The sequence below is a fragment of the Antedon mediterranea genome, chromosome 11 (assembly GCF_964355755.1).
Source record: "Antedon mediterranea chromosome 11, ecAntMedi1.1, whole genome shotgun sequence".
Classification (NCBI taxonomy): domain Eukaryota; kingdom Metazoa; phylum Echinodermata; class Crinoidea; order Comatulida; family Antedonidae; genus Antedon; species Antedon mediterranea.
The window spans coordinates 17,465,548-17,477,186 of record NC_092680.1 but is presented as its reverse complement, the minus strand read 5'-3'; the positions used below and the strand labels follow the sequence as shown (position 1 = coordinate 17,477,186).

Here is an 11,639-nt window from a genome sequence, read left to right as displayed (position 1 = left end):
GCGCCATTTATGCCTTTATTTACTTCCGAATTAGAAATAGTACTACGGTAACTGCTCCAGTGGACCAAATTTAGCACCGGTGGAGCACAGTGATATAAAATAGAAATAAGTCACTAATTTTAATATCTTTTCGTATGTAAATACACTGTGCTCAAGTGGACACAATTTGGCGCCAGTGAGGAGCACAGTGATATAAAATAGAAATAAGTCACTGAATTTTAATATCTTTTCGTATGTTAATAACAGTGTGCTCAAGTGGACCCAATTTGGAGCCATGGGAACACAATGATATAAAATAAAAATAAATCACTGAATTTTAATATTTTTTCGTATGTTAATACACTGTGCTCAAGTGGACCCAACCCTATTTGGAGCAAGGGGAGCACAGTGATATAAAATAGAAATAAGTCACTGAATTTTAATATCTTTTCGTATGTTAATAACAGTGTGCTCAAGTGGACCCAATTTGGAGCCATGGGAGCACAATGATATAAAATAGAAATAAGTCAATGATTTTTAATATCTTTTCGTATGTTAATACACTGTGCTCACGTGGACCCAATTTGGCGCGCGCGCCAGTGAGCACACAGTGATATAAGATAGAAAAAAGTCACTAAATTATAATATCTTTTCGTATTTCAATACACTGTGCTCAAGTGGACCCAATTTGGCACCAATGGGAGCACAGGGAATTATAGTCACATACAAAAACATCGAGAAAAAATACTTCTCGAATTAAAAAATATTTCAAACATGGTATATTTGTTCAATATCGGTTACTCCATCCGTAAACCAAAAGAAAAAATAGTTTCAAGCCACGTCAGTGATTTTAATAACTTGCGTTTGCTTAAGATACTACTTACGAAAAAACAGACAATTCCGACACATATGTTAAACTCTAATAATGATTTTTACAAAAAAAAACCGGTTAGGATTTCGATTTTTTCCCTGTAAATTGAGCAACTTAAATTAAAAATATACCAAGAAATATATATTGAAATCAAGGAGTATTTTTTTTTTACAAAAGAACTGTTCGTATGTTAATACACTGTGCTCCAGTGGATCCAATTTGGCGCCAGTGGAGCACAGGGAAATAGTCACATACAAAAACATCAAGAAAAAATACTTCTGGATTTCAAAAATATTTAAAACTTGGTATATAAGTTCAATATCGGTTACTCCATCCGTAATGCAGAAGAAAAATTAGTTTCAAGCCATATCAGTGATTTTAGTAATTTTCGTTCGTTTAAAATGTATATTTATGATAGAACATAGAATTCCAACACATTTTTTAAACTTTAAATGTTGATCGTCATAAAATAATTGTCCTACACATTTGAAATTTGGTAGTATACGTTCAATAGGTTACTACACGTTCAATATGTTACTACATAATTCATATTTTTAACATATGTCTTTTTTTTAATCGCTAAAGTTTAAAAAAATGTGTTGGAATTGTATGTTCTTTCATAAGTATTTATCTTAGACAAACGCAAGTTATTAAAATCACTAAATGTGGCTTGAAACTAATTTTTCTTTTACATTACGGATGGAGTAACCGATATTGAACTTATATATCAAGTTTGAAATATTTTTGAATTCGATAAATATTTTTTCTAGAAGTTTTTGTATGTGACTATTTCCCTGTGCTCCACTGGCGCCAAATTGGATCCACTGGAGCACAATGTATTAACATACGAACATTTCTTTTGTAAAAAAAAATACTCCTTGATTTCAATATATATTTTAAATTTAAGTTGCTCAATTTACAGGGGAAAAATCGAATTCCTAACCGTTTTTTTTGTTGTCAAAATCATTATTAGAGTTTAACATAATATGTGTCGGAATTGTATGTTTTTTCATAAGTATTATCTTAAGCGAACGCAAGTTATTAAAATCACTGATGTGGCTTGAAACTATTTTTTCTTTTGGTTTACGGATGGAGTAACCGATATTGAACATATATACCAAGTTTGAAATATTTTTAAATTCCAGAAATATTTTTTCTCGATGTTTTTGTATGTGACTATTTCCCTGTGCTCCCATTGGTGCCAAATTGGGTCCACTTGAGCACAGTGTATTAACAGACGAAAAGATATTAAAATTTAGTGACTTTTTTCTATTTTATATTACTGTGCTCACTGGCGCACGCGCCAAATTGGGTCGACGTAAGCACAGTGTATTAACATACGAAAAGATATTAAAATTCAGTGACTTATTTCTATTTTATATCACAGTGCTCCCCTGGCTCCAAATCGGGTCCACTTGAGCATAGTGTATATTAAATACGAAAAGATATTAAAATTCAGTGACTTTTTCCATTTTATATCACTGTGCTCCACTGGCGCCAAATTAGGTCCACTTGAGCACAGTGTATTAACATACGAAAATATTCTTTATTCTTTATTCTTTATATCAAACCAACAATGTAAAACACCAATAACAGGTTGAAAATAAAACTAAACTATAAAATATGAGCCAATATAAATATATAGAAATGAAAAAGAAAATTTAAATAATTTCATTAATAATACATTTAAATTGAGAAAAATTACAGTTAAAAATATCTAAAGAATTATTTTTTTAAAAGACATGAATTGTACAATGACGAGAGTCTACAGAAAATACCATTTTTACAAACATAGACACGAGAATATTTAACATGAAGAAAGGGTTTACATTTACATTATATTAAAATTCAGTGACTTATTTCTATTTTATATCACTGTGCTCCCCTAGCTCCAAATTGGGTCCAGTTGAGCACAGTGTTTAAAATACAAAAAGATATTAAAATTCAGTGACTTATTTCTATTTTATATCACTGTGCTCCACTGGCTCCAAATTGGGTCCACTTGAGCACGGTGTATTAACATACGAAAAGATATTAACATTCAATGACTTATTTCTATTATTTCTATTTCATATCACTGTGCTCCAAATTAGGTCCACTTGAGCACAGTGTATTAACATACGAAAATATATTAACATTCAATGACTTATTTCTATTTTATATCATTGTGCTCCCATGGCTCCAAATTGGGTCCACTTGAGCACAATGTATTAACATACGAAAAGATATTAAAATTCAGTGACTTATTTCTATTTTATATCACTGTGCTCCACTGGCTCCAAATTGGGTCCACTTGAGCACGGTGTATTAACATACGAAAAGATATTAACATTCAATGACTTATTTCTATTATTTCTATTTCATATCACTGTGCTCCAAATTAGGTCCACTTGAGCACAGTGTATTAACATACGAAAATATATTAACATTCAATGACTTATTTCTATTTTATATCACTGTGTTCTCCTGGCGCCAAATTGGGTCCACTTGAGCACAATGTATTAACATACGAAAAGATATTAAAATTCAGTGACTTTTTTCTATTTTATATCACTGTGCTCCACTGGCTCCAAATTGGGTCCACTTGAGCACAGTGTATTAACATACAAAAATATATTAAAATTCAGTGACTTATTTCTATTTTATATCACTGTGCTCCACTAGTGCTAAATTTGGTCCACTGGAGCAGCTACCGTAGTACTATTTCTATTTCGTAAGTAAATAAAGGCATAAATGGCGCTCCGTAGAAGTAGAGAATGCTCGATCGTCGAAATGACGCTCTGAATATACCTCTATTATCGGTCGGAAGTACGGGGTTAAAAGGTCAAACTGGGCGACGCAATTTTACAGCAGAGCCACAATAATAATAAAGAGTTACGACATTGAAGATTAGAAGCCATTTTTGTGTCAAAGAATTTGCACGCTGAGGGCGCGCGCGTCTCTTTTGTATAGTGTTTTCCTGTACTGTAGTTCCATGCATTATTTTTAGATTTTGTTGTCTATGAAATAACGCTTAGATTCCGTTTTTATTTTAGTAATTAATTTTATTAATGGTATTGATTTGTTAAAATATATATATATTTTTTATAATAACAAAAAAATAAATACTAGGGCCTACATGGAAGTTAGGATACATCAAAGAATGAACCAATACAAAAAACAAATTCACCCCTCTTTTTATGCAGTATATTATGGCTTTCTGTGTGTTTTTTACACAAACTGCGCCGCCAACGTTATTAAAGCCGATTTTCCACTTGGCGAATTTGTTCGCGCGAATCGAACGCGCCAGCTTGAGCTTGTACGCATGTGTATTTATGTTTACGTCTTCCAAATCCTTCTCTACGCATGCGTATTAGCTGACGCCTTCGATTCGCGCGAACATATTCGCCTAGTGGAAAATCGGCTTAACATTCAGAGACTCGTTCATCATTTCATTTGTAATAATTTGCCTTTATTATTTTAATATTGTTCATACCCTTTTCAGTATATTAACAAATATATCCACGACACTTTATTATTTTATTTAGTCATCAAAGTATACATCATGAATTGAAAATATTACATAATTGTTATAGGATGTTTTGTTCCAAAATCAATCAATCGAACGTTACTAGCGCACGCACGCGCAATATTCTTTGCCGCAAGTACTTCTGTACGCTGTGCACGTCGATATTTCACCGTAAAATGCGCAATTACATTTTTTTAAATATAAGAAAATGTTGAAAAGTATTTTGTTGCTCCTATACTTTACATGCATTAATGGAGACAAGTTTGACACAACTTGATCTTCATATCACGTGACTAAAATCCAATGTCGTAACTCTTTATATATATGCGCCCTCACTCGTCATACTTCTATCGGATGGTTATAGGTATTAATAATTAAACGAAACCCGATGCGGTTTTGTTAGTTAATGCCTCTTTTCTTTTTTTTAACACAAGAGGCAGAATATTATATTTTTATGAATGTATTTCTGTTTTTATCATGGAAAAAAAGCATTTTATATATTTAAACACATTACAGCCTCTAATATACCTATTATCATGATGGATTGTTTATACTTTATGGGCATGTTATATCGGACGCGTAATGATCTCCTAGTTATCTGGTTTTAATCTGGACATTCTTTTTTTCCAACTTTTTTTAACTATCACTAGCAATTATAATCCTAATAAAAGTAAGAACCAATCATTTAATGAGAATCCATTTCGCGTATACGAAAGATGATACTGGTACTTTCACTTTCCACAAATTAAAGCGTATCAAAGTGGCTGGTTTGGGATTCGTCTGAATCGTATCAACATTTTTAATGTTCCCCTTTCACCCGCCGCCACACCCACCGCTTCCCCCATTGCCAATGGATGACATTAACATACGGATGGAATTTTATTAGGGTACGTTCTCATACCATGGTGAGGGTGATTTTTGACCAGACTAATAATATTATATTTATTCGTATTTATCGAGCATAATTATAATACAAAGCCGGCTTTTAAATTAGTCTCGAAACAGACAGAGACGATGTTTACTATGGCGCGCGTATAGTAACCACTTTTATGCAAATAGATTATTACAGACAGAAATTCCTATCCCTAGTGGACAAACATTTTCCAAAATATAACAAACTAAGGAAATCAATCAAGATTATCTACAGTTGTATGAACAATATGAAACAGATAATAGACAGTCGATCACAACAAGAGAATACTCAACCAGCCCGAAACAACATCCGTGGAAAAAATGCAAGAAAACAAAACATGCAACTGCCGACAGAAAAACAAATGCCTACAATCATCTGTAATATCAAGCCACAGTTACACGCAAAGACAAATCCACCTCGGAAACCTATATCGGACCAATAGGGTTGGTGAAATTCAGTCCAAAATACGCAGAATTTTTTCCAAAATACGTCAAGTTGAGGGCGCTATACTAATCCAAAATACGCGAGTCTTTCCAAAATACGTCGACTTGAGGGCGCTATTCATTTTCCAAAATACGCGATTTGTCCAAAATACGTCAACTTGAGGGCGTTAGTAATTTTCCAAAATACGTCAACTTGAGGCCACTATTATTTTTCTAAAATTTGAAAATTATCCAACTATTATCCGCTATCAGTCCAAAATACACAGAATTTTTCCAAAATACGTCAACTTGAGGGCGCTATACTAAATACAAAATACGCGAGTCGTTCCAAAATACGTCAACTTGAGTTATCCAACTTAAAACAACTTTTGTAGCGCTATTAATTTTCTACAATAAGAAAGTTATCCGACATACCCTCCAAATTGAAGGCACAGTTTTCCAAAATACGCAAATTTTCCCAAAAAATATTCGAACCTTCAAAACGCGAGGCTGTTTTAAAAATTACTATAAAGGATTGTATCTTCAACATTGAAAAGATGAACCATTTTGGTAAGTTTTAAGTTCAGTTTGTATCATATTAGATAATAGTTCTTGTAGTATGGTAGTCCATTGGCAATATATCAATATTTGTTGTATGTTAGGATCTTCTGCTTGATATGCAGATGTGCTAACCATTAGGCCACTGGCGCTTTCATGGTATAGTTCAAAGCCGATCTGATAGCGACTCTTTATATTCTCGGCGTGGTCCGGCGGAAAAGCACTAGTCCCTTAGTTGTATGCACGCGCACCAGAGATCAAATTGATACGCCCCATCTTATATATATAATATATATATATTATTTATTGTGAAAAATTAAGGTGCAGTTGTGACTCTAAACTAGTCACCTCTTTTTTCCCCTTCTCGTAGGCCTATTCATCATTTCATTTCAGGTATTTTTTAACAATTAAACACCCTAAAGTAAAGGTAATCATATGTATATAACATAATATAAAAACATTTTTATTTTGCCGTTTTCGCGTAAAAAACGATTACTTAGCCTACTACTTATATAACCAAATATTAATATTATTTTAAACATTTTAACACTAATGGGTTTTAATTATTATTACTATACTTTTCATCAAGATTGAAGATGATATTATAGTTCAGTTTGAGGATCATAATAATGTTACATTTAGATCTCTCTCGCTTAGCCGAACCATTTTGAACTTTAACTAACTGTTTTAACTATGGGTATTTTGCCGTTTTCGTGTAAAAAAATAATTACTTTACTTCTTCTAACTAATTATTGATATTATTTTAATTACAATACCATATTCTTTTTATTATTATATATTATATGAAATAACTATTATGTTAGATTTCAGATTAGGTGATTTGTATTAGACCATAAGTACATTAAATTGAAAGCGATGTTGGGCACATTTTGGACAAATCGCGTATTTTGGAAAATGAATAGCGCCCTCAAGTTAACGTATTTTGGACAATTCGCGTATTTTGGAAAATGAATAGCACCCTCAAGTCGACGTATTTTGGAAAGACACGCGTATTTTGGATTAGTATAGCACCCTCAACTTGACGTATTTTGGAAAAAATTCTGCGTATTTTGGACTGATGTTCACCAACCCGACTCTATCGGACTCACTGAAAATGACTTTAAAACACGATACAGAAATCACACCTCATCATTCAGTCAGTCATACACGTTCTAGAAACTCAACCGAACTCAGTAAACATATTTGGACACTCAAGGACAACACAGACTATTCAATCTCATGGCGCACCTTGGCATCTACTAAAGCATATAGTAGCGCAAACAAAAAATTCAACCTGCCTCTGCCTCAAAGAGAAGTTATTTATCATCCACCACCCTGAATTATCGACATTAAACAAACGTAACGAACTTGTGTCCGCCTACCGGCACAGAAAGAAAACATTGTTACATAACAGCTAACATTAAAAAATGTGCTTATAAGCAACGTTGTAATTGACGGTTCTCATTATAGTCTCCTGATGAGTGAGTTGCACGACTCACGAAACAAGCCTGTAGAGACCAAACTGTATACAAATCCACTCGTAGCGTTGATTTTTTTTTTTATATATTTATAAATATAACTACTGTACATTAACTAGCAGCAGATTATTTAGTTTTTTTTTAAGTTCAGTGAAAATGAATCACAGTTTCACCAGATATTTTAAAAAAACGAAATATTGGTAAAACTTTTACCTTTTGACCATGACGTTAACATTCAAGATTTTTAACAAAATAAAGGTAAACAATTAGATCTCAGCTTGTTATTATATAGTTATGCTGCAGAAACTTGGTCAATGAAACATACTTTGATCATAATTGTTTTGATTTAATATTAATGCAAATTTCTATTCCTGTAAAGCTCTCTGTCTACAATATAAAAAAACTGATGTGCCAAAATATGGCAGTGGCAGGACCTTATCATGTCCATATATGGGCACAACGCACATCACATTTTTTGTCACAAAGTGTGATAGTGTAGATCTTAACAATTATACATTTTTTTAGACTTTTTTATAATCAATGCTACACATGCTATACATGCTTTTTTAAAGCAGTTTTGTATATTTGTATTTTGTATATTTGTATATATACAGTAATACTTTTCCAAGCAATATGGTTGATAACAAGAACAGTTTAAAGATAGCATTTTACATTCATACATTGTAATGTATTTCGGTACATTTTACACAGAACCTTGTATTTGTATCCATATACAGATACATTCTTGAAATAGTATTCTCAAATGACTTTTCAAAGATCCACGTTGTTGACATTTCTTCCCACAATGTTCACATTCATATGGTGTCTCTCCTATGTGTATTCTCAAATGTTTTTTTTAAACACTCTTTATTCTTAAGTTTCTTTTCACAATGTTCACATTCATATTATGGTGTCCTGTGTGTATTCGCAAATGTTTTTTAAAAGATCCACGTTCTTTAAATTTTTTTCCACAATGTTCACATTCATAATTGTTGTGTCTCTCCTGTGTGTATTCTCAAATGAATTTTCAAAGACCCACTTTGTTTAAATGTTTTCCCACAATGTTCACATTCATATGGTGTCTCTCCTGTGTTTTCTTAAATGAATTTTCAAATGATCACTTCTTTTGAATTTCTTCCCACAATGTTCACATTCATAGGGTTTCTCTCCTGTGTGTATTCTCAAATGTTTTTTCAAGGACCCCCTTTCTTTAAATTTCTTTCCACAATGTTCACATTCATATGGTGTCTCTCCTGTGTGTATTCTCAAATGACTTTTCAAATTCCCATTCTGTTTAAATTTCTTTCCACAATGTTTACATTCATATGGTGTCTCTCCTGTGTGTATTCTCAAATGACTTTTCAAATTCCCATTCTGTTTAAATTTCTTCCCACAATGTTCACATTCATATGGTGTCTCTCCTGTGTGTATTCGCAAATGACTTTTCAAATCCTTACTTCTTTTAAATTTCTTCCTACAATTTTCGCATTCACATTCATATTGTGTCTCTCCTGTGTGTATTCTCAAATGACTTTTCAAATGCTCACTTCTTTTAAATTTCTTCCCACAATGTTCACATTCATATGGTGTCTCTCCTGTGTGTATTCTCAAATGACTTTTCAAATTCCCATTATGTTTAAATTTCTTCCCACATTGTTCACATTCATATGGTGTCTCTCCTGTGTGTATTCTCAAATGACTTTTCAAATGCTCACTTCTTTTAAATTTCTTCCCACAAGGTTCACATTCATATGGTGTCTCTCCTGTGTGTATTCTCAAATGACTTTTCAAATTCCCATTCTGTTTAAATTTCTTCCCACAATGTTCACATTCATATGGTGTCTCTGCTGTGTGTATTCTCAAATGAATTTTCAAATGCTCACTTCTTTTAAATTTCTTCCCACATTGTTCACATTCATAGGGTGTCTCTCCTGTGTGTATTCTCAAATGACTTTTCAAATTCTTACTTCTTTTAAATTTCTTCCTACAATTTTCACATTCATATGGTGTCTCTCCTGTGTGTATTCTCAAATGACTTTTCAAAGGCCCACTTCTTTTAAATTTCTTCCTACAATGTTCACATTCATATGGTGTCTCTCCTGTGTGTATTATCAAATGACTTTTCAAAGATCCTTGTTCTTTAAATTTCTTCCCACAATGTTCACATTCATATGGTGTCTCTCCTGTGTGTATTCTCAAATGACTTTTGAAACTCCCACTTTCTTTAAATTTTATCCCATATTCACATTTCAACTCTTCCACAGTCCATGTTAGATGTATTCCTAAATGCACCTTCAAATCAATGAACTCAAATTTATCTCCACAGTGTTCACATTTATATTTCATAATTTATGAATGATATTGTTAATGTTGGTTTTTTGCCTCAACCCAAATTTTTTTTTAACTTAGTGTATTTAAATTACGTGTACGTAAAATTTCTATTTATAGTATACTGAATGTCAAAACCAAAACGCCTCTCATTTTTAAACAATAAATCTTGTCTAGCCTAGCTAGGCTACCTTGGCTTAGACCGAAGCCTCTCTTGTACGCTTCCACCACCGCGGTCCCAATAAATGCCTCTTCTCGAACTTGCAAAAATTCCGAAAGTCAGATGATGATGATGATAGGCCTCTACTCTAGCCTACTACTAGCTATCTATTCTAGGCCTAGAGAGGGAAAGAGGGCCTAATAATAATACATTTAGACATTTTCAAACATCTCTCTGCTTATCATGGATCGCGCGCAATGCATAAACACATTCAAAATTCAAGCATCTTTATGTAAAATAAACTTCGATCGAAGATATTTGTTAATGTTCCAATCAAAGAACTTAACACAAGAATTTTCTTCAATTTGCATCAAAGAATATATACAGTATATCACAAGAAGAGGTATATTCAGAGCGTCATTTCGACGATCGAGCATTCTCTACTTCTACGGAGCGCCATTTATGCCTTTATTTACTTACGAAATGTAGCTGCTCCAGTGGACCAAATTTAGCACTAGTGATATAAAATAGAAATAAGTCACTAATTTTAATATTCTTTTCGTATGTTAATACACTGTGCTCAAGTGGACACAATTTGGCGCCAGTGAGGAGCACAGTGATATAAAATAGAAATAATTGTCACTGAATTTTAATATCTTTTCGTATGTTAATACACTGTGCTCAAGTGGACCCAATTTGGAGCCAGGGAAGCACAGTGATATAAAATAGAAATAAGTCACTGAATTTTAATATCTTTTCCTATGTTAATACACTGTGCTCAAGTGAACCCAATTTGGAGCCAGTGGAGCACAGTGATATAAAATAGAAATAAGTCACTAAATTTTAATATCTTTTCGTATGTTAATACACTGTGCTCAAGTGGACACAGTTTGGAGCCAGACGAGCACAGTGATATAAAATAGAAAAAAGTCACTGAATTTTAATATCTTTTCGTATGTTAATACACTGTGCTCAAGTGGACCCAATTTGGAGCCAGTGGAGCACAGTGATATAAAATAGAAAAAAGTCACTGAATTTTAATATCTTTTTGTATGTTAATACACTGTGATCAAGTGGACCCAATTTGGCGCCAGGAGAGCACAGTGATATAAAATAGAAGTCATTGAATGTTAATATATTTTCGTATGTTAATACACTGTGCTCAAGTGGACCCAATTTGGCGCCAGTGGAGCACAGTGATATAAAATGGAAAAAGTCACTGAATTTTAATATCTTTTCGTATTTAATATACACTATGCTCAAGTGGACCCGATTTGGAGCCAGGGGAGCACTGTGATATAAAATATAAATAAGTCATTGAATTTTAATATCTTTTCGTATGTTAATACACTGTGCTTACGTGGACCCAAGTTGGCGCGCGCGCCAGTGAGCACAGTAATATAAAATAGAAAAAAGTCACTA

The 11,639-nt window shown here is 32.9% G+C and overlaps 1 protein-coding gene across 1 annotated transcript; it reads right to left on the bottom strand.

Moving 5' to 3' along the window:
- Positions 1-8,009: 8,009 nt before the first annotated feature.
- On the bottom strand, positions 8,010-10,127 carry LOC140063029 (uncharacterized). The gene has a single exon (XM_072109456.1). The coding sequence runs from the start codon at positions 10,073-10,075 to the stop codon at positions 8,801-8,803; it is 1,275 nt and encodes a 424-aa protein (XP_071965557.1). The 5' UTR covers positions 10,076-10,127; the 3' UTR covers positions 8,010-8,800.
- Positions 10,128-11,639: the final 1,512 nt, after the last annotated feature.